Here is a 26,959-nt window from a genome sequence, read left to right as displayed (position 1 = left end):
CTCCTGAAGATACTCTAGTCGACAGTACACGTCAACTAGTTGTGAGAAACGTGGCGTCTTTTTGTGAAAATGTTCTGCAACAACATGGCATCTATACTTCGTGCAGCTGTCGTCTGTATTTTTCTTTTTATATGTGCAACACATCTCAGTTCAGGTAATTATTGAAGACACGATAAGCCGAATTTCCTTAATTGTAATTTTGTAAAACGGGATCTCGTTGATGGCAAGTGAGGCAGCAGCTAGCAGCTGAGCTGAGGCTTCGCCGCGGTACCTTCGCCGCAGGCCGCGCCGAGCAAACGCTACCGTACAGTTCGCGTTTCCGGCCCGGCTAACGTTAGCTGGCGTAGCCTGGGGCATTTTGGGGAGTGAAAGTTTTATACTGTACGTATGGAGTCACTCCCCACTAACGCCTGGGACTCCTTCCTATCCTACTTCCCCACATACGGGTACAAATCCAGAAACTTTCGCCCCCGAGAATTCCACTTTCCCTCTAAAAGATCTAGCCCTAAAACATGTACATGGGGTCCAACTTCATTTCCAACATTTCAGCGATATTGATTTCATTTTTAAAGAAGAATTCATTAAAAAAACGAGAGATTTGTTTTGAAAAGATGGAAAGAGCTTACTTCCGTGTTTACGTCGCCATCTTGATTTCTTTGTCTTCCGCTTGGCGACAGCACGCAAATCCCGCGGGCTAGATCTTTTAGTTTTAGAGGGAAAGTAGAATTCTCGGGGGCGAAAGTTTCTGGTTTTGTACCCGTATGTGGGGAAGTATAGGAAGGAGTCCCAGGCGTTAGTGGGGAGTGACTCCATACGTACAGTATATAACTTTCACTCCCCAAAACGCCCCAGGCTAAGCTGGCGTGGCTTGAATTTGAATTGAAGACGAAGTTTGGGCGAAAAACTGACTTTAGTTTAACAGTTTGATTTTACTTGATGTTCAAGTTAAGTTACTTTAAAAAGAGACGAAGACGAAAGTTATGAATGCCGATCTTTCAGTTTCTTGACATGTCCATGGACACTGCACATTTTTTTCATGAATTTATTTTTGAAATTTCGGTATTGATTGTCAAGCTGTTTGTGGAGGAAATTCAAAATTGCATTTGGCTTTGGGAGTTTGGGCCTTTGAAATGCAACTTTGAAGTTTGATTGAGAATGAATGGGAGAGAATTCACTTAAGTTCAGTCAGGTATTCCTGTAGAATCTACTGTTGTGTTGTGTTGCTTTTTTTATTTTTATCGACGCGATTTCTAGACTTAGCCTTAGGTTCTGGCAGGTTTTTTTTTTTTAGCAATTTTTTAAAGTTTTTTTTTTAAGCAGGAGTGCAATATTTTGCAAGCGTAATGACCCAGGCCTAGTTTCACCACAGAATAAATAATAGATAGGGCCTACACACTTTTTGTATTGCATTTACAATTTTAAGAAAAATTTAGTAAAATTAAGCTCAAGGAGAGCGATTATGAGGAGCTCAATTGAACTCCTTGAAAAAATAAGGAGAGCGATTTATTGAGCTCCACGAAATTATAAACGTGAAGGACTGGTGATGCTGAATTGCTGTTTGAACTTGTGTACATGGTGGGTGCAAGAAGCGAGTTGCATGTGTCGATCCTGTGTGTGTGGAGGGTTTTGGGTAATGTTGTAAATCGGATCAAAAATCGGATCGACAGTTAAGCTTCTAAAATCAAAATTGAATCGAACATCGAATCGGCGATGTTTAAAAACAAAGGAATACGTCAAAATTTTGTACGCGGTCGCGCGCATCTTCCTAACAAAGTCACAAAGACGAATGCATTGGAATGGAAATCGCCAATATGCGCGATCGTTTGGAACATGTTTTGAAGACGCAAGCACGCACGATGATTTGAAATATGTTATTAAAATGTTTTGGGTAGCTAGCATTTTCAAATCAATTTATTACTACATGTATCTTGAGAAATGAACTTTTGATATCTAAGAAGAAATATAAAAGAAGCATCTCCCGACGAAGTTGCAAAGACAAATATATCATTGAGGTTGTGATCGCCGATTGTGGTGAAATCGAATGGAATCGGTTGCCGATTGCAAAATCGGTTACAAGCTTAGTTTTGGGGGGCATGGTTGCACACATTAGCACTGAATTTCTCATGCAGTGCATGCATACTGGATCACCGAAGAAGTACCGATAATTGTATGGCAAGGCTCCACATTAACTTTTTTTGGTGGTGGCCCATTCGGGCCACCAAAACCTTCAAATAATTTTTTTTGGTGGCCCGAAAATATAAAGAAAAACATTAATTAAAAATGAATAAAACAAACTTCTGAAATATTAATTCTGCAGCCACTACCACTAAGTTACTTTCACTTTACATGTAAATCTTAATTGTTTGCTTTTGCTAATTGATTTGTGGTAATATAAATTGTTCTATCATTGAAAATATGAAATGATTGAAAGAGAATAAAAGAATTGTATTGTTCCCAGGTTGTGTGGACTTTTTTAAAAATCTCCGTATAGACACACACTCATAATATTACAGTAAATAAATAGTGCATAGCAAACTCAGATAGATGTACAAAACAATTATTTTTCCTTTCTTCCTTTTTTAATCCTAAAACCTAGATTATGCAGGCCCTAAATCCAATTTATTTTCTCATTTCCAGCATATTATAGCAGGAGAAAATGAGTAAATCACAGAAAAATATTCTGCAAAATTAGAACAATGCATAAAAGGGGTAAAAAAAAATATTTTTTTAGAATAGTATATTAAGAAAAGAAAACAAAACTAATAAAACCAATAAGTGAAATAAAACAAGAGAAAGAAAAAAAAACAAAGAACAGGAAAAAAGAAAAAAAAATAGGGAAAAAAAAGAAAACAAAAGAAAAATACATAAAACAAAATTAATAAAAAATGGGGAATTATTGTTATTTTTCAGTAGAAACATATTTAATCAGGCATATTCAATGTGAAGGGGTATAAATGTTTTAATCCCCCCCCCCCAAAAAAAAAATGAAAGAAAAAAAAACAAGAAAACAGCAAGTTATATCTGGAAAAAACTGTGAGACAAGTCCTTCCCTATATTTGCCAAAATGTTGGAAAAATTCAAATTTCATATCAATGAAATGCCTTCCCAAAGTATTTACTTCCTCAAGAGTGGTTTAAGAAGTCATTTATGAACAAGAAAGAAAGAAACTGCCTGTCTATTTTTGGCTGGAAAAGACACAGAGCTCTACGAAAGAAACCAAGTATCAATATACATACAAATGCACACGTGGGACTGTGATTTACTCACCTATGTGTTTTATGTGTATTAATGCATTTGAGAATCAGTCTTTTTGGGTCAAAAGACAGGTCATAAATCCTCTTTTTAATGATTGCAAATAATCAGGTTACACCTGATTTTAGTAATATGGACTGTAGAAGGGCATTTCATTGGTGTAAAATGTGACTTTGACGTAGTTTTCAAAGTTCTGTGGAAGATTTCTTTGCAGCAACATGTCATATCGCAGCTCCCTGAGTCTGAATGGTCTGCTAGGAGTGCTAGCGCACAGCTAGCTAGCTGCAGTGGTTTCATGCATGCAAAGCTAGGGACAGTGATTTTCCATTTTGAAAAATTGCCTTTTCCGTTTCAGAAAATCTCAAATTCCGTTTCAGCATGTCTGAAAACGGAAATTCCGTTTCCCCATAGACTTTGTGTACAAGAAAAATTGACAATTCTGTTTACATAGAAAACCAATACGCAACGAGTAGCGATGTCAAAATGCTAGCGCTGCTCAAAATTTGCATCTACCAATGTCGCTTTAAAATCCATTTTAATCGAAGAGAATCGAGCTCAAAAAATATTTATGGAAACATAATCAACATGAATATATTCTCACCTTTCATATTATTAGCATTATTTTATTGTTAAATGGGATTTTATCGCTGATTTGGGGACTTTTCGGACATCGTTTTGAGCAGTCGACGACTTCCGAATATCCGCCATTTTGGATTTGATGAATCACCGTGATCATATTATGACCGAACGCAGAGGGCAGCAATACACGGCCGGATTCTGCATTCTATGCGGACGTGAGTGTAAACTAATTTGGATACGATCAAGTGATGGAGAGGCTAGTTAGGATGTGTTGATTGTCATGATTGTTGTTGCAAAGTGAGATCGTATTTTTCAGTTGATAATAGTATTTTGTTGGGGATTTGGGATTAATTTCTCTTGCTTTTTTGTGCATTTTGAGACAAAACCTGTTTTCCGTGATTTTCCGTTTGAAATGCCACTTTCCGTTTCAAACAGCCGATTCCGTGAATTCCGTCCGTTTTCGGCGATCGCGAAAATTACTATCCCTACAAAACTCACACTAGACGGCCGGCTGGATAATAGTTACTGTATGCTATAGCGGTAGGCCTACATACATGTACTGTCGATGTCATGACTATGCAATCTTTGTGTGTGTATTTGTGTGTAGATTAACAAAAAGGGCGCATGACGAATTGTCTTGCAATTTAAACTTTAGAAAGTTGATAAAATGCGTGCAAAAACGGGAGAAAAATTGCGCTACTTTGAAAATTATTGGTTGCCCGATTCGGGCCACCAAAACTTACATTTTTCCAATAATGGTTGCCCGAGGTGAATTTCTGGTGGCCCCGGGCCACTGCTAATGTCGAGCCTTGTGTATAGGTAGATTTTATTCAATCTGCATAATCAGAAATAGAAATGAAAAAACTCCATAAGTATGCTGCAAGTGCAAAATAAACTTATTTTGTCAAAAAGACATTATTTGACTCGTTTGTTACATGGTTCGATTAACTGAATCTAATTATCGTTCAAAATCCATGCCTTGATCCATGTCTTTATGACAGCTATTTTATGTATTTAAACTGAATTATGTTTATACACATTATCATAACTCCTGTGCTATGTTGTCATTTAGAAATAAATTTGTTTGAACTGAAATCAAGTCTTCATTGACTAATTATTTGTGTACAGAATCTTTCTTAAAAGAAATAGTTCCTTTTGTCTGAATATTTAATGTAAAAATTCTTAAAAAGATTTCAGTACCTCTAATAGGGGTTATTTTATGTAAAGTATCACCTTATATCATTTGCTCTCAAAGTCTTATCTAATCCATTCTCAATAGTCCTAAATAGTTTTGTCTTTATCAAATCCTATAATATGAGAGCTGATAAGATACAACTAAAATCACCCTCATGCTATTGCACAAATTAAAAAACCAGCTACATCACCACCATCATGGTTTATGAATTAATACAAAATGTTTATATATTCATTCCTCACTTTAAGCTAAACGTGAATTTCTTCTGATAGGTCATAAGACTTTTTTTCTAAACTTCATTCTCAGAATCTGTAATAAACCAACATCCATTCACCAAATACGGTTTGTTAAACATCTCTTACGCCCTCTACGTCTTTACGCTCCTATACTCATTAGCATAATTTGCCTGATTTACTTTCATTGACACGTAAGCACTCTTACGCTAAATTGACCTTGACTTTCTATGAAATGAAGCAAAAATAATTTCCCTTTTTTTACATTAACTAAACAAAATATTATTCTTTCTAAGACATATACAGATACAATGAGTATTAATTATGCAAACTTACTTCTTGTTTGGCATTCTAACTGCTTCAGTTTGGGGTAATTTATTGGTTATTCTGGTATCGTCGAAGAAAAACATTCACGTTTTCTAGCCTTCGGCAAGTGCACTGACCTCATGCGGTCGATTTAAAAAGTCAAATCTAAAAGGGTCCAGGTCTTCAATGAAATTGCATCTGACATGAACTAGATCTACATGTAAATGCCAGTATCTCTTAGCCTAGCCTAGAGATGAATGCAGCCAACAGTGAAATCTTATATCAAGGCTCCACATTAACTTTTTTTGGTGGTGGCCCGTTCGGGCCACCAAAACCTTCAAATAATTTTTTTTGGTGGCCCACTAATAAAGTTTGGTGGCCCGAAAAATATAAAGAAAAACATTAATTAAAAATGAATAAAACAAACTGAAATATTCTGCAATCACTAACATGTACCACTATTCTTTGTACATCTTGTATATAAATCGTGCTTGCTGTTATTTTACTTTGCATAAAACAAAAGAAAAAATGAAGAAAGAAAAAACAGAACAGGTCATAAAAAAATATTTGAGAAAAACAAAAGACATTTAAGAAAAATAAATAAAACAAAATTATCAAAAAATGGAAAATTATTATTATTTAGTAGAAACATGTTCTTTAATCAGGTATTTTCAATGGGAAGGGGTATAAATGGTTTAATCACTGAAAAAAAATGAAAGAAAAAAATAAAATGGCAAAAGTTATCTGGAAAAAACAGTGAGACAATTCCTTCCCTATATTTGACAAAATGATGGAAAAAAATCACATGTCATATCAATGAAATGCCTTCCCAAAGTATTTACTTCCTTAAGAGTGGTTTAAGAAGTCATTTGTAAACAAGAAAGAAAGAGCGGCCTATTTATTTTTGGCTCAAAGAGACACAGCTTCGAAATAAACCAAATATCAACATACATACAAATGCACATATGGGACTGTGATGTACTCACCTATGTGTATTAATGCATTTGGAAATCGGTCTTTTTGAGTGAAAAGAGAGGTCATAATTCCTCCTTTTAATGCTTGCAATTAATCAGGTTTCAGTAATATGGACTGTAGAAGGGCATTTCATTGGTGTAAAATGTGACTTTGACGTAGATTTCCAAAGTTCTGGGGAAGATTTCTTAGCAGTAACATTTCGTATCGCAGCTCCCTGGGTCTGAATAGACTGCTCGTGCACAGCTAGCTGCATTGGTTTCATGCATGCAAAGCTCAGCCAGACAGCTGCGCGGCTGGCTGAATAATAGTTACTGTATGCTAGCGGTAGGCCTACATACTGTCATGACTATGCACTCTTTGTGTGTGTGTATTTGTGTGTAGATTAACAAAAAAGGCGCATGACGAATTGGCTTGCAATTTTAACTGTAGAAGGTTGATAAATGCATGCAAAATCGGGAGAAAAATTGCGCTACTTTGAAAATTATTGGTTGCCCGATTCGGGCCACCAAAACTTAACATTTTTTCAATAATGGTTGCCCGAGATGAATTTTTGGTGGCCCCGGGCCACCGGGCCACCGCTAATGTCGAGCCTTGCTTATATCATAAAATTTGATTATACATTACCTCTTCATTGATCACCAGAAAAAATTAATATGAGGGATAAAACTGAGTCTTATTTCATTCAGAGTAAATAATGTCATAATAGAATGATAAATCCTGAAAGATATCAACTCCCTCAGTTGCATCTATAAATTACTAGATATGTATGGAGGAAAAAAAATATATAATTGGTAACATTTTACATCCAACTTTGATGATATTTAAATTTCTGTGTTAATGCTTGTTTGATTTTCTCTATTTAACTGAGCTCTTTGTTTGGATGTACTTGCTCTATGTAACAAGAGTACCTACAATGTTATGTAGAAGGTCAATTCCAGCCAAATGTTGCATTTTTCCATTTTCAAAAATTTCTTTTCTGAGCAATTTTGTTTATTCTGTTTAAAAGTATACAGTTTAAGGTTTACAAAAACACAATTATATTCACTATACCCTCATTCATTCATAAAATACACAGTGTGCACTCTGTTGCACTTTGGTACTAAGATTTCATAGAAATTGTACAACTTTGACCCATCCCTGGCTCCTGGCATGCAAAGGGTGCTGATGAAAAATTCTACTGTCCATGTGACTTCCAAGCAGTAATTTACCATTAGCTGTATTGTTTTACATGCTGCAGTGAAACGGTGAGGCACAAAATACATTTCAATGTATGTTTGTTTGATGTCCCATAAGTCACAGTTTTAAGCATTAAGTTTTCCTCATGTGCTGCCATAGACTCCTGCAGACAAGTATTGGACTTTTTTATCTACCACATTACATGCTTGCTTCAACAACTTAAGCTGCATCTGTATTGGACTTGAAATAGCTATTCTGGGGGACATACATTTAAGTCCCATAAGTCACATGTCCCATAAGTCACACATACAGTTTGTAAACCATGCCACCTTAAAGCTGTCCATGACATCAAAGAGTGAGATGAGAATGCTTAAAAGCTGGAGAACAGTATGCTGCGATTGCTGACTGTCAGAAAAAACAGTCAGAATATCATAGGCAGTGCATGGAACAAAAAAAAAGTTTGGATTGTGTGCCCATCCCCCCAAAAGGAGAAAACTGAATATGATCGCTAAAATGCAAAGCTTGAGTACAGGTGAATTGGTTTGTTTCACCCCAGCTTTTATTCATTTTTTAAGGTCCAGATCACTCTCTTGGTTTTCTTGTCTCCTTGGGTATGCATCTACTGTTTGACATATGATGTGAACTTGGTATATAGTTCCATGGAAACTAAACTTATTGCAATGTCCCATCAGTCACAAATTTTGTAGTTGAGCGATCCTATGGATCCTGTCGAAATAAGAGCAACAGTCCTCAGATGCATAAGGCTACCATGAGCAGAGATATTAAAAGGGTACATACAGCACTCTCTACCAGCCCCTGTGAATGCCAAAAAGTTGTTCAGAAGCTTGCAATCAAGTTTTCTTAGAATCATTCCTGCCTCCTGCCAATAGAAAGTAACATGCGCAATTTGCAGAGTACCGAAGTGTGACGTCACAATGTCATGACATCGAATCGGCCGGTTCTAATCTGAGTCGCAGCTGCATGATCGTCAATACCTATTTGTATTTGCAAAAATGGTGATGTGTGTTGTCCCTGGTTGTTACCATAATTCTGAAAGTTGTAAAAGGGCACTGGTTCATAAAGCTAATCGTAACTTAAGAGTGACTTTAAGAACGACCGGTGATCCTTGTGGTAAATGTCATCATAAATTGGCAATGTTTTAGCATACAAGAAAGGATCACCAGTCATTCTTAAAGTTGTTCCTAACTTACAAACAGCTTTATGAAACGGCCCCCCTGGTTATTTTGTTTAGAACCAGGCCGCCACGCCGCCATGACACCATGGCAGCTGACATCATCGCTTCGGTACTCTATAAATGGTGATGTCCTTTATACAGGCATTGTCAATTTCTATGAAAGAGATGACATAACAATCCAAGCAGCTGGCAAAATAAAGAATTTGTGATAGGGTGCACCCCATGATATATTATTTAACTAACTTTTTTGTTTAGCCTAAAGTGTATATTTAATGAATCTTGATGATACCCTTTGCCAAATTGTGTCCCATAGGTTTCAAAATTGGCAATTTTTGGCGGCCATCTTGGCGGTTATCTTGGATTTTTCATGAAAATCAGTTATTTTAATATTTTTTTGCAGAGACAATGGTAAAATCTTCCATGTAAATGAATACACTTTTTACTATACAAGTATACATGTAGTTTAGATAGTAGAATAATTTTTTTTAAAAAGAATTTATGCCAAAATTTTCTTGTTTTTTGTCAAAAATTTGCATGTGCACTGATATCTATTTGTTTTATTATAAACATCAACAACTAATGAAAAATATCAGCTTTCGACATGACAGAGAATACATGTATATTAACAAGAATATTGATATACTTCATGGCAGCATTAATGTCTTAATTTGCTTACATACAATACACTGAAAAGGTAATTTTCTTACCATTCTGTATGAGACAGATAGAGAAAAGCAACATTTATTTGTCCATCTGTAACAAATATGTCCTATCATTTTGTCCCATCAGTCACAATGGAAAGTGTGTACATTCTTATTCTAATTGTTCATTTTTCATCTGTTTGCTAAATATTTATGATTGTAATTGTTTATTGATTATTTTGTATTTATTTGATTACAGTTCTTAAAGCTTGCTGACAAGTTAGGAAGTATTTTTTTTTTTGGGGGGGTTAATGTTCGCTTTATATTCATGAAGTGCATGAAAAGATGTTTCTGCCCTTTGTTGAATGTATTTCTGACACCATGGCATGAATTATTAAAGGTGTCATGTTATTAGGGAATATTTCTTCATGCTGAAATTAAGTTTGACTTAAAAAGTTATTGAGAGGAAATGTAAATTCCATGAAATGAGATAGGGTCCCATCAGTCACATTCACTTGTCCCATAAGTCACACATGATTGCACACAACTACTGAAACAAATGAAATGAATCTAGTCCAATTCAAGTACTGTTTGTGAGCACTATCACTGGTGAGTCTCCAAGTCCAAATTTAAAAACATTGTCATAAAACTGAGATAGATATGGCACTTTGAACAAAAGAGCTCAATTTGTGTGGTCCATCGATGTCCCATAAGTCACAATGACACTTCTGAAGATATAGCACCCTATGAAACCAAGCTGCAAGCATACATTTTTGTATGTAGTAAGTTTCAGTATTCTTCTTAGAGATTAACAAAGAAAATCCATGTTTGTGCAGCTACTATTTCAGATATGTACTTTAGTTATGTGGAAAAAACTATCAAATGTCCCATAAGTCACAATGGAATTGACCAGAAGTGTCACATTGTGACAATAATTCCTTGCCATTATAACGATGGCGGTCTCCTGCATTCATTTATAATCTTGTTTTGAAAAAAATATATAACACATCTTTTTTTGTTAATATTTATTTACAATATTTATACTATGCGACTATTATTATTTTGTTATAATCATGTATTACCTTTGTAAATATTGTACATACATGTATGTATTTTGTAATTCTGATATTGATGTGAATGCAGAAATAAATAAAATAAAATCAAACTATGAATGAATGAATCATAGTAATGATAATAATGATAATAAAACATCACAAACTGTACATCATACATGTATCTACTGGACAAATCAATTTGCAGAGCAGACCTGTTGCAATTGGCAAGATTTCATTTACATTAGTACAAAAAACTTGAGCATGCTTGCTTTATTAGATATCAGCAAGCTATATTTTATCACTGTGCTGTTAAAATTTTGAGGTCAGCTCAGAATATGGCAACGGTCGCAACTTCATATCTAGTATTGTCTGAAAACAGTCTCCTAAAGTTCCGAAGATATCTATTTCAAGGCAAAAGATGGTACCTGCTTACATGTCTGTCATAACTTTAATCTTGAGCTTTTTCTGAGTGGATCTCAAACGTTATAATTTGAGATGCTTTCAAAAGTTTTAACAACCTAGCAGTAGCAACAATTAACATTACCCAGAAATCATTTTGCTGGTAATTATTCTAACTGCGTACATGTATGAGCTGAATTCCAGGCTACAGTATATCTGTACATGAGAGGTTAATGTACTGTACCAAGCTTGCAAAGTTGCTGAATAAATGAAATACTATTCTAGATACTAGTAGTGTTTGTATTTTACAAGCATGTTGAGAAAATGTGATCATAAAAACATGAATTCTTTCTTATGCCTGTCATTTTGAATTAATTTTCTTTTGTTCTGTCAGCTGAGAGCTGCATTGGTGCAAGTTTCACAAGCAAAGTATACACGACCACAGATGGGGCCCTATCAACAGAGACCGTGTTTCTGGTAGAATTTCAGCTGTCTTGCAAGAATAAAATCTCAGTGAGTACAAATAATTGTTGTTAAAGGGGTGGTCCAGGCTGAAAATATTTATATCTTAATACACAGAGTAAAATTCACTGAGCAAAACGCCGAAAATTTCATCAAAATCGGATAACAAATAATAAAGTTATTGAAGTTTAAAGTTTAGCAATATTTTGTGAAAACAGTCGTCATGAATATTCATTAGGCTAGCTGATGATGTCACATCTCCACTTTCCGTTTTCTTATGTTATTACATAAAATCATATTTTTTTCATTATTTCATACTTGTGTGAATAATATGTCTCCCTTATAATGAAATAAGTTGCAGCAATAAATATCTAATGCACTAAATCAGTTGTCAATCAATTTTTTCTAGTTCTTGGAGGAAAAAATTTGAATAAACCTAATTTCATATAATAAAATACAAAAGAACAAGTGGAGACGTGACATCATCAGTCCACCTAATGAATATTCATGACGACTGTTTTTACAAAATATTACTTAACTTTAAAATTCAATAACTTTGCTATTTGTTGTTCGATTTTGACGAAATTTTCAGCATTTTGCTCAGTGAATTCTACTCTATTATTAAGCTATAAAATACTTTCAGCCTGGATCACCCCTTTAAAGCAGTGGAGTTATAGGTCAGGGTAAGCAGAAGACCATCAATATTGCTATTATCAATCCAGGATTATTGCAAGTCATATTGGATGGTTGCTGAATTTGTTTCCATTAGCTGCATCCTTGTCTTGTTCTATTTTGTCATGATTGCAGTCCAAAGCACGGGTTAATTAAAATGTTAATTACATGTAAAATATTTTCATGACATTGGCTCGATGACACACCACACACTTTTCGAATGACCAACTTCAACTCTGGGTTTAAAAACTTTATACCCTACCCTAAACCTAACATTAAAAAAGAACCTATTGCAACTCTAACCCAAACCCTACATCTTAGACGAAAGTAAGTGCGGATCAATCGATTTATGCTTTAGCTTTATACTGAAAGGGGAAAAGCAACATCATATATACATATATGAAGTTATTGCCACATATGCTGTGTCATATGTAGAACGGGACATAAATCTATTCTAATTTTTGGTTTTAATTGATAATAAAATTAAATGTACCATTTCAAATCGCATAAAATATGAAACTGCTAATTCTATATTTTGAATTATAAAATTTATATATATTTTGGAAGGCATAATGTTAAAGTGTTCAATTATTAATCATGCCTTAAAAACTAGTTTGCCCTGAAGTAAGCATCTCCTTTTCTCTGAATTTCTTATTCCAGAATATTTTCTTGAATGCTGAAGTGGACGGAAAGCAGATCCCAGTTTCACGTTCAGGAGATAATCAATATCAGGTAATATTGTCAAGCTCTTTATTTTTTTTAATTGATTTTAAAAAAATTGAAATTATGGGAGCTTAAAAGTGCCATAAACTTGTAGAGATATTGAGATATGCTATCTTGCTATTGACATACAGAAAATTGTATGTTTAATTTGGCATGATACATGGATGTTATCTCTCCAAGAGGACATAACAAAAAGGTGTTTATGTGAGCTTGGCAAGATATGCCAAGTCAACAGGAATATTTGAATATCAACTTGGTGAGATATTATTGCCTTGAAGCTACCGACCGATAGCGCCAGACCAATAAGGGTTTTGAAGATATTTTGAAGAAATCATAAGTGGCACTGTTTGCATCTGGGGTTCAAACAAATGTAAGACATCACATTCCATAATATGTCTTATTTTTAGGACATACATATTTTAAATTTGTAGCAATGTCCTCCTGACTGAAATATGCCACAAACATACCAGTTGCAGGGCAGGGATAAGAAATTAAGAACATTTGAATGTTCTTTAAAGCTTCCATTGAAGTATACGTGTCTTACATCTTTCCATTAAAAACATACCTGTACAAAAACAACATCGACATACAAATATAAAATGGCTTTACTTGGTCATAGTATAGTAAGCAGTTGTGTCATAGGGCTTGTGTTTTATCAAATTTGATACTGTATTCTAGCATTCCTGCAAATAAGCTGGCCCTTGCATTTATGATTTTTTTTTTCTGAAATTCAAATGTCATATTGAACGTGTTCAAATGTATTGCATCTTCTTGTTTTCTATTTGTAATTTAATATTAAACTTGCAAGTGCTGGTAAATACAGCTTGTGCAATAAGTATCAGACCATATCAAATGGGGAATAGTAGGAAAGGGGTCTTATGAATTATTTCCAAAACTGTACAGGTATGTCTGATCTTGAGCAATGTGGGACACAATTGATAAACTTATATGTATAAAATCAAGATACTGTTATTTGTTTTTCTGATTTTGAAACAGTATTAAACCTATCTTAACTGGTCTATTATAGACCAGTATATACTGGTATAGTACTTGCCTAATTTTGAAAGTGCGTACCCGGGTGTCGCAAATTTGGTCTAAAAAGATTCCCAAGACTTGAAAGTAAAAAGTCAGCGATTGGCGTGGTAAAAAAAAAATTGTGCGGCGGCGTAGTGATGAAATTTGTCGAGGTTAATTTTCTTTTTCGTCAAAGCGAGGAAAAAAATGGAAAGAGGAAATTCAATTTTATTTTATGTTTTTTCAAAGCAAAAGCTAAAAGTTAAGATATGATAAAAAGCATATTTCATTCCTGAAACAAATTATTCAATAATGACTGTTTTCTGTAGTAAAAAATTAAAAGAATATTTATGAATCAGTCATCACTCAATATTTCCTTTTTTGGCTGTTTCCATTTCGTGTGTTTTCTTGATTAGGTGAGCTGGACAGCAGATCATAAGGACGCCCCAGCAGGCACTTACAATGTTGGTATCTATGATGAAGAAGGTTTTAGTGCACTCCGAAAGGTAAGAACAATTGAATGAGTATTTACATGTATGATCAAGTGTATCCCAAAAGGTGAGGAGTTTGGGCTTTTTTTAAATAAAGATGTTTGTATTTGTAACAAGCTCCCCCCCCCAAAAGAAAAAAAAAAAACAGAAAGCATTTTCATGTGAAATTCTATTCGACAAGTGATCTTCCTTCACTTGGGCATACATGTAGCCCCCCCCCCCTAAAAAAAAGAAGAAAATTCTTTCTAATTCACTCATTTCCAGCTAACTCAATGTTGGGAGGGGGCAGATGCCCATTTTCCTCTCCCTAGGATCTGTTCATGTACACTTGTGACTTAAAATTGAAAAATGTTTGCAGCCAGTATGTGACAAAAAGGATCAAGTTATGATTTTATTTCAAATTCTTGCAAGAGGAGGAGCTTCATTTTTTGACAATTGAACGTTAACAATTATTTGCCATGGGGGAGGGGGGGGGGGGGGCAAAATGTCGCACCATTGTGAGTGCATACTCAAATTTCACAATTTTGTGCAGCTCTGTGAATGCTCAGATTCGATTTTCATGTAGGTGGGAGTGTTTGTAAAGGACAATTTTTATAGAAAAAGACACCATTAATTAGCATAATCATGTGCCCCTCTCCCCAAAAATAAAGCATAATAGATACTTTTTGTTGTGTAGAATAGAAAAGAAAAAAGGTGAGTCATCAAAGTGGCACATCCTGTTACCTATTATTATTTCTCATTCAAGTTTGATAATTCCCCACCATTCACTTTTATAATGAGAGTTGTGTGCATCAATGGTACCTTTGAGCTAAAAATATGCCATTATGTTTGTTCAGCTAATATTCAAAATAACATGCAAGTTGAGCTGGCAATTTCGATTATTTCCTCAAAAGTTAGTCAATTTGAAAAAATGTCCTATTTTGTGTGGCGAGTGTTAAACATGAAAGTGAAACCTAAGTGGTGAATGGCAATACCAAGTCTTGAAAAAAGAGATGAAAATATATCGAAACAGGGAAATATTTTACAAGATTGATTGATTGATTGCATTTATTCTTTTTCATTCCAAATTTTAACAAAAGTTACAATGTAAAGCATAACACAAAAATATCATATACAGAAATGAAAAAAGGGAACCCACTGGAAAGCAAAGCTTGTTAGTATGGGTTCCCTGCAATAAATAGTTAAAGTATATCTTTGATCAATGAAATTCAATTCGTAAATTAAGAAGGTTTGTACAATGAAAAAATACCAGTGGGGTCAAGCTTTTTATGTTTACTAACTAAGTTACAATTAACAGAAAAAATGTTATATCGTGCCCCTGCTGTATAAATAAAAAAAACCCCTAAGTTCAGGAGTGTTTGAACAGACAATCACTTGGACAAGAGAGGACGAATACTAAGAACAAAACAAAGACAAAAACAAAAACGGCACACACAAAAACAGAACAGGACAGAAGACTCTCTAGTTACTTCTCTTTTACAACAATGTAGCAGAGCTGCCAAGTAGTACTGATTTTCCGTATTTAGTACTGAAAATAGAGAATAATACTGATGGTTTCATGCAAAATACTGATTTCTTAAGTTTATGTGTTGTCCTATGGTATTCCTGTGAAAATAATTATTTCCTCACCCAAATACTGATTTTCAGCCTTGAAAATACTGAAATGTGCTTGTTCAGGTTGGCAGCTCTGATGTAATGACAAATAATTGTGATCAAGTATTCGTTAGAGGGATAATGCTGCTCACGTTTACATGCTATTTGGTTACAAGTAGGCCTATGGCCTTTGAGTTTAGGGTTGACGATTTCCTTCCTTCAAGTTTAGTCAGATTACGTTCATTTACTTGTATATCAGCATGTTGAATGTTCTTGTTTTCCAGTAACATTTTGATGAATGATGTTGATAAGTCATATCACACACCATTTTGATGTACAATGTCATGTAGTACATTTTGCTTACCATCACAAAACTACATGTGTGTACATGAAGACGTAGATGGTAAACTGATTTATTTGTAAAATGGACAGAAAGATAATTACCCTGTTTATTCAATGATCATCTTTTCATCAGGATGAGGAGGGTGTTTCCAAATTAGTTTTTGTTCAATTTTGATTTTAAAGGATGTGGTGTTTCTTTTGTTGTTTTTATATAGCAGGGTGTGAGATATCAGCTTTTAAGCTGATGTCAGTTTTGTTATTCTTTTTATTGTCAGCTTTTTGTGGAGCTTTTGCAACTTTTGATTTGATGTCACTCATACCCCTGGTAAAAAAGTTGGTGGCATTTTAAGATTTATATGTTATACCATTACCATATGCTCTTACTTTATTATCTTATTATTTCAGGCCCTGAGAGCAGGAGAAGAATCTAAAGTGAAACCTTTGATAACTATTCCCATTGATCATCCAGTAAGTAAAAAAAAATGAATTACATCAACATTTCAGGCACTTTACATTTATTTAAATGTGCATATTTATTTCTTAAATGAGTTTCATTTCTCCTTTTGTTCCAAAAGAAAATGATCAAAGTTTACAAGGGCACTGCACCAATTCCACTCAGTCAAAATAATCAATATTTTTACACAGACCACATGTAGCTTCAATAATATTTAGTGAGCAATAATTAAGAGATTTGTTCACGGAGAGGCTATAGCCCGTCAAAACAATTGGTTCCGGAAGCCAAAGTCGCAAAATGGCAAAAGAATGATCAATGAAAATGTGATGGGAATAAACAAGATTCCCAGCTTGTTACACATGGCCTTCATGGGCATGTTTAATGATTGGCTCAGTCACAAAGAAGCTACAGGAAATTAACATCAAGATTTGAAATGGCTGGACCAATCACACAGCCACACACAAACCCCACTGGAGATGTCCAGGCAAGGGGGGGGGGGGATTATCTGAACATGGTGTGTGTGTGTCAGTGTTTTATCTCACTCAGCCACACATAGATAACACCATGTTCAGATTATCCCCAGCTTACCGGGTTATCACCCAAGGATCTGTGTGTGGCTTTATGATTGCTCCATTCATTTAAAACTTTGATGTATACTTCCTTTAGCTTCTTAGTGAACAAGCCAATCGTTAGGAAGGACATTTGTGAAAAAATTGGAAGTTTGTGTAATCCCATCTCATTTTCATTGGTCTTTCTTTTGCCATTTTCTGACTGGATTCTGAAACCAATTAATGTGAGGGGCTCTAACCTCTCTGTGATTTAACCAATATCTTAATTATTGATGTTTGCTTTGTAAAAAATAGTGAAGCTAGCCTATCAGTTCCTTCAGAGTTCAGACGCAGTTGATCTTAATATCAATTCCAGGTGGGATTTTTCACAAGGTGTCACGTCATTTGCTCCTGTGATATTCAGAGGACATAGGGTTAGAGTTAGCATTGCCTTTTTTTTTGTTCAGAATAATGTAAAGATTATGATTAGGGTTATCTAGTTTTAGAGATTAGGTTTATCTAGTTTTGGAGATTAGGTTTATACTTGGCTTAATGTGCAGATTTTCCAACTGTCACTGGAGCAAATGTCATGGAACTGGAAAACGAAGCTGTTCAAAAGTTACCAGCGACTTTGTGAAAAAAACTGATGATCCTATCTTGTGGTAAATCATGTGCACCAAAATTTCACAGGTGTTGATTCAGTTCTATGAGAGGATCATCCGTCATTCGTAATGTTGGTCGTAACTCATAAACAGCTTATTGAAACACCCACAAGTCTACTGCAAGCCTTGTATGATTAAGGAGTTTCTATTCTATTCAAATAGTAATTATTTCTGTATCTCTTACTTGGCACAGAACTCGTGTTTACAATCAGCAATTATTGAGAAATTGTGTTTTGGTCTCAATCATCTTGTCTAGCAGACACTTGAAGTGGTTGTGAAATCTTTTATACTGACAATGTACCTGGTGAAGTGTTTAGAAGACACTTAGCATCAATTGATGAAGGATTACTTGAGTTTATTAATGACAAACATACAGGCAAATATATCCAGGAAATAAAGTTAGGAGTTGTGTCACATAATAGCATACGAGTGAGGAAAAACATATCAGCTTATGAGTGAATTGCTTTTAATAATATACTGTACTGTAGAGTTGAGAGAAAACAACCTTGTGTATTTTAATACTTGAAGATGGTGAGGGAATGGTAGGCATATTTGGATAGGGGATATAGAATGCTCAGAGTGTAGGGTGTTAGCAAAGAATTGACTTTATATATTTTATGTTTGATATTCAAATATCATAACACAAACTGAATAGAAATAGAAACAATCGCTATGAGAAATTTACAATGATATAATTACTTTGATACACAGCTTGCAGGATTCATTCTCATGACATGAATTGTTGGTGATTTTCACTGCCTATTTTTTACAAGCTACTGAAATCCTTGTATCTGATAGTCTCAGGGCAAATTTGACTTTGAAAACCACTGACAAGTTGCTTCATTGAACATTTCCCTGGAATTGATGTCGAGATTTATTGTGTACATGTATATTAGGCTTCAGTCACAACTCAGAGTGACGACCAACTGATAATAGCCTGCCGCGCAGCTGGAATGTAGGCATCAGCAAGCGATCACCAAGTCAAGCGGGCTGTAAATAAGACTCCTCGGTGGCCGAGCAGTGCCCTGTTGATCACCCATTACTCAGGGTCAAATCGTGGAACTTTTTTATTTGGCGTCTGAGTGATTAGCTGACGACCCATCGATTCCCGGGCGGTCTCCCACCGGCCTATTTTTAAACCGCGATTTGAATTCGCTGCGATCTCTCAGCGGCCAGCAACCAGCTGATGACAGCTCAACAGCCTTTGATCCAACATGTTCAATTTTTTACCTAAATTGTTCTAACTGAACATTTTATTACGTCAGCGCCCGGACGGCGACCACCTGGGCTCCGAGCTTATTTAGGGCGGCGAGTGAAAAGAGAGCAGGCGCCGCTAGAATTTTAACTCCACGCTTAATCTTGAGCAGTGACTTAGCAATGCCCCAAAAACCAGTGGTGCCCGGGTGAAATTAGCTCAAAACTTGCCGCCCGGTCGCCGAGCAGGCTGATTTGGGGGATTGTGACTTTAGCCTTAAAGACACAGGTAAATTGTAAATAATGTAGATGAAATCATTTGAAATGATTTTCAAAATGTGGAAATCCAGTTTTAAAAAATAATAACATGAGCTTTTCAAATTCTTTTCATAGTTTTGTTTGGAGAACTTATTTTTCTTTGAATAGTCCAGGGTGAGGGACTCCTTAAAAATGTCTGTGTGCACACTACATAATTGGAGTATTATTGTTGTGCAGCTGTCAATTTCATGTTGTCGTAATTCACATGCTATTTGTAATATTATGATGTGAATTATTATCTTTGTCATAATTGAGAAAAATAGTGATGCACATGTTGTCATGAAATTAAAATACATCTAGAATTCAACCAAAGGAGAGAATGCAACACAGTTATATTCTCTTACAAATTAGATCCTGTAATATCATGGTAGTGTTGAGTTCAAGAAAGTCATGAAATCCCATTTATTTTACTAAGTGTACAGTGGATTGCATTGACTAAGCTGATCATTCTGAAGTGTTGTATTTTTATTCTCAGTGGCCCAAACATGGAGTAGTGTATGTATGTGTAGTACTTTGTAACCGAAAGGAAAGATGCTGTTGCAAATGACTATTGGAGTGGATTAATTGATTTATTATTTTTATTTTCTCTTTATTTACCAGGGTGTTTCAAAAGGACCATGGGTTAGTACAGAGATCATTGCTACAGGAATAGCTGGCCTTGTATGGTATGCAGCATTCGCTACAAAAAAGAATATTCAGTCATAATGATCTTCCTTAAAATAAAGTGTCGTCATAGTTTAGATTAGTTCATGAGCCTATATAGAAACACAATAGCATGTAGTCTGAAACTCTGTACTCATTGTACCTGTTTCAGTTGGGCAAAAAGGTAAAACGGTTTTAGACATCTTAACAAAAGTCGAGCCAAGAGCCAGAGTCCCCTTCAGAATCTTTTCCTGCTTAATCCTCTCTATTCTTCTAAATAGGAAGGCATGTGTTGTAGGTAAGTTGCTGAAAGACAATGGTCGTGGCTTTTGTTAAGCTACCTTACAATTTAAATGCAAAACATGCTGGGTACCAGCGTTCCATGCATTACTGAATTATAGTCTAATTATAAAGTTATGAAGATCCCAAGTACAGTGCCTGGGGAGTGGGAATGAAATATTTCTATCTAATGAATCGATATACTTGTGATATTTAAAAACAAAGTAAATGTTCTTGTTATAGGTAGTCAGTAGAGATAGCACAAGTCTTGTGTGCCAACTTGTCAATAATTCAGGTTCATTCTATTGAAATGAACACAGTTTTTGAGATAAGGTTCATTTTGCAATTCAGCTTTCTGATTTAAATTGTTGGAAAAGGTATATAAATGGTCTAAGATAAAAAAGCATATTAAAGCTTCTTCAGATTAATTTAAAAAACCCACAAATTTATGAGTTTGAGTTATCAACGCAATTTTGTGTGTATCATGTCACCATGTTAATATGTTTTTAAATTAAAAATCTTTGAAGTTTGTATTAATTGAAAAGAACATATGTGAATATTTAGTAAAGGTATCATGTTCATAGATTAAGAGAATGCATGTACTTTGTCCCCTATGAACGAAATGTAATTAATGTAGAAACTAGGCATGTCAGAAGTACACTTTTACGTCTTGAGAGCGTTTCATCAATATTTTCATCTGACAAGTTGTCAGATTTGACATCTTTCCATGATTTTGATTGGCTGAGAGGCACTCTTCCTATGGTAAATGTGTGATAAAATGGAAGTCCTTTCATTAAACGCCCCCTGATTTCTAAAGCATGAAGATAGAAAATAAAATATTAGTGACATGATTATAGATATATTGTGTAAAAATTCTATGAATACTTTATTTTCTCCCACTGTTATCCTAATGCATTCAGGGAGAGGGGTGGGGGCATGGTCCTAATGAGAAATGTGTTCCTTCTGTAAAATAAGATTATGGCAAATAGAAGAGATAATAATTATGTGCAGTTATTTATACATTTCTGGCTGGAAAGTGCTTGTGACACTTTGGATTGACCTTTGATATTTCATAATTCATATCATGATATGGACTCCAATGAATATCTCAGTATGTTCTCTATTGATATGATGATGTTGATAGCTTGCACTGCCCATGCATTGAGAGTGGCGCCTTTTGCGTTCATAGTCGCTAGTTCAGAAATCTCAAATGTCAGGCTTTCCCAATTTATAAGACAATTACTTGTGGACAGTTCTTGTATGCTTTAATACTGGTAATGTCAAAGCATTTTCTTGGTTTATGGTTTGGTTAATAACTTGATATGAAACATGTATAGTGCTAATAATTATAAACTTTTTGGTTTAAAAAATGGCTATTCAATGATGACTTAAAGTCCTCCCAAATAAAAATCTTGATCACTGGTATATGAGAACATTTTGTGTCTTTCTCATTCATTTTTAGAACTTTATTTAAATTATAGAGAGGCAAGAATGTCATTCTAGAATTTTGTCCTCGTGTTATGTCAGTTGGTATTTGGACCAATCTATGTCAGAATTAAAATTTTCAGGATTTAAACTATATAATATGTGAGACTTGTGTTATTCATATCTTCTATATAACTTTTGAAACGTGGAAGAGGTTTACGGTTCACCATGTGTAATATGAAGAAGGGAAGGAAATACAGGCAGAAAGATTGAAATGGAAAGACGAGATAGGATGAAAAGAGAAAATTAGAAGTATTATTTCTTGAGAGTGAGTGAAGTCCTGAAAAAGGACTGTAAACCACGTGAGTTGAGCTGAATATATGGCTTGAGTAGCGATGGTTTGAGTAGTAGCAGGACGAAGTGAAGAGAGGTTACTCGACGTTTCGGGCAGGTTGACTGTCCGTCTTCAAGACAGTCAACCTGCCCGAAACATCTAATTCTATAAAATCTGAAATATGTATCTGTACATGGAGAGAATGAGTGTGGGTTTGTGTGGGTGTGTGTGAGAGAGGCAGAGAGAGGGGATGGGTGAGAGAGAGATAAGGAGAGGAGTTGGGTTGACAGGAGGGAAAGGGAATTTTGAATACATGTATAGGAAATTTAATCTGTACAAGAGAGTTTAAGAGTGGGTGTGAGAGAGGGAGAGGTGGTGGAGCTTGAAGGATAAAAGGAGCGGGGAGGAAGAGAACGAAAGATAATATTGAAATACATGTTGAGTAAATGCAATCTTATAAAGAGAATGACTTTGTAATAAGTGAAACACTCCTAAAAAAAACAATAATAAACCAATTTAAGAGAACAGGAAAGAATCATGAAGGAAGTGTTGTTACTAAGAGAGAGGGGGAGGGGGTGGTAATAGGTGAGAAACGGCAGAGAGGCATGTAAAGATAAGGGGGGGGGGCACTGAGAGTCCTTTAACATCCAGTACCGAGTTGAATTTTACTATATCTAGCAATTAGATTGGGTTTCAAATAAAAAATTAACATAAATTGTTCTGCTTAATAACATTAAATACATATATTTCACAAAGTTATATTCATTGTTGAAAAGAACGAATAACAGTTGAATTCAACGGAGGTCACAAGAAAGGCGAGAAAATTGACCGCAGTAGGGTTAAAGAAATAACCTGAAGGAAGGAGGAAGTAAGAAAGCGTTCGATAGATAAACAAAGTTCTAACTAAATAAACTACATGTACACCCCATTCACTCAATATAAGAGCTTTCGAATTAATAATATATTTCCCGCACGTCATTGATTATACCAGGGAAATAGGAGTGCCACAGCTGGGAGGATATACTTTCAAACTTAGTGTCCTGATTTAACTTCGTAATTTGGATTCATGTAGGATTTCGTGACGAGATTGAAAACGTTTTTGTTCTCTTATTGAAATATAAAAAGCAACATGCAATAAACGATTGTAGGTGAGTTCAAAGTAAAATGCATTTGTATTCAATTTTAATAGATCCTATAATCTTATGTGGAACCTATATACATGGATATTTCGCTTGCTACATTATTTATGCTTATCGCCGCCGATTCACCGCTTCGGGTTTAAAGTACTTTATTCTTCGACTTGCACATAAAAAAATTCCCTCACTTTTTTAAATAAAATTATGAATGAAGGGTATGAGTGGGGTACGTGCCCCCTACCCCCCCCCCCCCCCCTGAAAAAAAATATTCTGCTAGAAATTAAAAAAATGGTATAAGGCCTGAGTTACAGTATCATTTATATTTCTTGCTTAATATTGTTAGACATAATTATTTCTCTGACAATAAGAGCATAGATTTGAACAGGAAAATGGCGCATAATAATCACTATGCCTATTTGTTTTTCACACTTAGACGGATCCAGGGGGGGGGGGGGGGCGGTCCTATTGTCTCCGTGTATTCCATAAACGGTCTCAAATTATCCTTTTTCAGGTGTGATTGACAAAACGTACGCCTGTCAGCTCAGCTATAACAATTCCCCTTTTCATTAGTTTATAAAAAAAATGACTCGATTTGCGCTCGCATTGATTGTTATTAACCCATGCGTCCTATATATAATTAAAATGCTTAAAAGGTCCAGTTTTCAGACCTTAATGTCAACTAATTCCACGCTCTCATTAAGCATATGAGATTAATTAATAAGAAAAAAATATTTTTATGAATTCCTACTAACTTAATCGGCCCTTTTTCGGAATGAATATCTTCGACAAGTTATTCGGAATGAATATCGACATCTCGCGCTTAGGAAGAGAGTCGTCATTTGCATATATGATGACAAAAATAGTATCAGCTTGTGCTCCGCGCTCGCATCAATTAAGACAGTGTGATCCAAATTCAATTAACAATTTTCCTACACAGTGCTTGAATCGTTCTTAAATTTAACTCTTTTTCAGATCGGAATATCAACTGTTTTCAGCTCGCACTTCGAGCTCGCATTTTTGTTTTTAGGTTAAAAATTTCAATTTTCTTCCTCTCGCGATTCGCGCTCACATTATATCCCTTTCATGATTTAAAAAAATGACAATTTTTTTTAGGTCGGAATGTCAAAACTTTTCAGCTCGCGCTTCGCGCTCGCATTGTTAAAAAAATGTTAAAATATGTATCATTTTCATGGGTAACTGCATGCAAACAGTCCACATATCCCTTTTCGATCAGACCAGAACGTTTATTAAAAATTTCTGCTCGCGCATGGCGCTCGCGGTAATTATTTAGTTACATACGCAGTTCGGGATAAAAAATATTCGGCACAGAATACTTTTCAAGACAAAATACATGAAATTGAAAAAAAAGATAAGTAGGGCTTATAAGACTATTTCATATTTATGTTGTTTTATAAGAATAAATGACTGTGAGGACTATACCCCTTCAAAGAAACCAATAAAAATCATCTTTGAGCGGCCGATCGAGAGAAAATATGAGTGAAAACACTTTTGGGCCCTCCCTTCGCACGCCCCGTATTGGCGAAAACTGGATCCGGCCCTATCACATACACACACAAAAATTGTTGCCCCCCCCCCCCCAGAAAAAATTCTTAGCTACGCCTCTGACCCCGGGTGCTATCAGAATGATGCAAAAGGAGACCGTGACAAAAATAGCGGGGTTAAAGGGGGAAAGGGAGGAGATAATGGATGAATGAATAAAGACCAACAAACATCATTTGAGTTAAATTCTGATTGAAAACTAATTTGGAGTTTTTAAAGGGACAAAGGCGATAAAATCGTCTTCTCTCTCTGATCTTGGAGTAAACTTAGCTATTGAATTTATGCACTCAAAGATAATATTAGAAATAAAGGGATATTTTTGCAAAAAATACTCAATATCTGGTCAGGTTCTTTACCCATATTGAAACACTTATTATGTATATTTTGTGGGGGGTGTCCATTTTTTCTCGGTCGTGTGGCTTAATTATTGGGGGCAATAGTTAAGTACGATAGAGAAAAATATGGATGAAGGAAAAAGAAAGGGAAATACAACGAGTTCGACGACGGTGAACGCACAGTAAGAACACTGCTTAAAATTTTAAGCACGTTGTTATTAAAAAACGTCACTTTAACAATTTAAACTTATTTAAGAATTGTTTAAACTTTTAACCAACTGTTTAAACTTTTAAACCACTGTTTAAACGTTTTGAACAAGTTGTTCAGAAAATATTAACCAATTACAAAAAAGTTTAAACAACTTGTTGTTAGAGTGGCAGGCTTAAAAGAATGGTCCGGGTGAAAATATTTATATCTAAATAAATAGAGTGAAATTCACAAAGCAAAATGCTGAAAATTTCATCAAAATCGGATAACAAATAACGAAGTTATTGAATGTTAAACATTATCAATATTTTTGCGAAAACGGTTGCACATCGTCATAAATATTCATTAGGTGGGCTGATGACATCCTCACCTTCCTTTTTCATATGTTATCACATGTACATGAAATCATATATTTTTTTTATACATGTGTATAAGTTGCGGCAGTAAATAACTTAATCAGATGTCAGTCCAATTGTAATAGTTCTTAGTAGATTTTTTTTAATAAACCTAATTTTATTTAGTTAAATACAAAAGAACAATAGGGGATATGGCATCATCAGCCCACCTAATGAATATTCATTAAGACATGCCTAGAATTGTTTTACCGGGAAAATGCAATAACTTTGTTATTTGTTATCCGATTTTGATCCGATTTTCAGCATTTTGCTTTGTTTATTTTGCTTCATTTTGCTTCATTTGTTCATTTCATTTTGTTCATTTTGCTTATTGAGATATAAATATGTCCAGATATAAATATCTCCAGCCTGGAGCATCTCTTTAAACTATGTGCTATTTATTTTATGATTTTTATTATGATTTTGTTTTTACTGTGCATGACTCCTGCACTTATCAAGTTTGACCAAAAACAAAATAAGTTCACGGAGTAAACAATACTGTTTCTCACGGTTTCGGTTATATTTCTGATGCATGATGTTTGTGTTGGTCGTAGGCCTGTGTATCGGCTATTTACCGTCATTGTGAGTAAATTGATCACCTAGAATTTATCAGTAATAGGCCCATACAAGTCATATCCGGAGAGTTTCCAAACCATGACTTGACATTATTATGTTATGATAACCTCGATCGGCTCCGAATCGTGATTTACAAGTTTCTCTGAAAATCAATGATGGTTTAGAAACTCTCATCCCCTGTATATCTGGCTTAAAAAAATGTCAGTTTAAGTAGGCCTACAGCAATGGTGGAGATATGGGGGGGGGTTAAACTCCTTACCCCCTAGGGCTGCCAGGTAAAGAAATTAATGTAAAAATTTTGGAGCCAACCCCACTTTACCTTCATTAATAGTTATAGTGAACTTCTCTTTTTTTGCTTGTAACAAAATTACTCTGTATCAAAATAACCAATTTGTAGTGAAGCTCTTTATTGTCCTTTTTCTTTTTTTCCCTTTTTTTTGATTGTCAATCTCTCGGTCACCCCCCCCCCTTCCTTGGGAGGAAAAATGCTAGAGGCGCCCATGGTCCCCCAGCCCTCCGTCCCAACAATCTAGACACCAACGATTGGATGTTAATCCGCTCTTAATTTTGTTCAGCGTGTGTTAAATTCA

The 26,959-nt window shown here is 35.1% G+C and overlaps 1 protein-coding gene across 1 annotated transcript; it reads left to right on the top strand.

Moving 5' to 3' along the window:
* LOC121411673 (translocon-associated protein subunit delta-like) lies at positions 1 to 21,979 on the top strand. The gene is made up of 6 exons (XM_041604495.1): positions 1 to 154; positions 11,401 to 11,519; positions 12,801 to 12,872; positions 14,294 to 14,383; positions 16,709 to 16,771; positions 20,080 to 21,979. The coding sequence occupies exons 1-6, from the start codon at positions 70 to 72 to the stop codon at positions 20,182 to 20,184; spliced, it is 534 nt and encodes a 177-aa protein (XP_041460429.1). The 5' UTR covers positions 1 to 69; the 3' UTR covers positions 20,185 to 21,979.
* The last annotated feature ends 4,980 nt before the right edge of the window (positions 21,980 to 26,959 follow it).

This window comes from Lytechinus variegatus, chromosome 3 (assembly GCF_018143015.1).
Source record: "Lytechinus variegatus isolate NC3 chromosome 3, Lvar_3.0, whole genome shotgun sequence".
In the NCBI taxonomy this organism is placed as follows: domain Eukaryota; kingdom Metazoa; phylum Echinodermata; class Echinoidea; order Temnopleuroida; family Toxopneustidae; genus Lytechinus; species Lytechinus variegatus.
This window is presented reverse-complemented; position numbering and strand designations above follow the sequence as displayed.

Bases quoted from the DNA above. Each gene is read 5' to 3' on its own strand.
- LOC121411673 (XM_041604495.1), top strand. From the start codon at position 70: ATGTTCTGCAACAACATGGCATCTATACTTCGTGCAGCTGTCGTCTGT. The intron at 11,520-12,800 runs GTGAGTACAAAT...TTCTTATTCCAG, and splicing joins CTTGCAAGAATAAAATCTCA to AATATTTTCTTGAATGCTGA. The intron at 14,384-16,708 runs GTAAGAACAATT...TTATTATTTCAG, and splicing joins GTTTTAGTGCACTCCGAAAG to GCCCTGAGAGCAGGAGAAGA.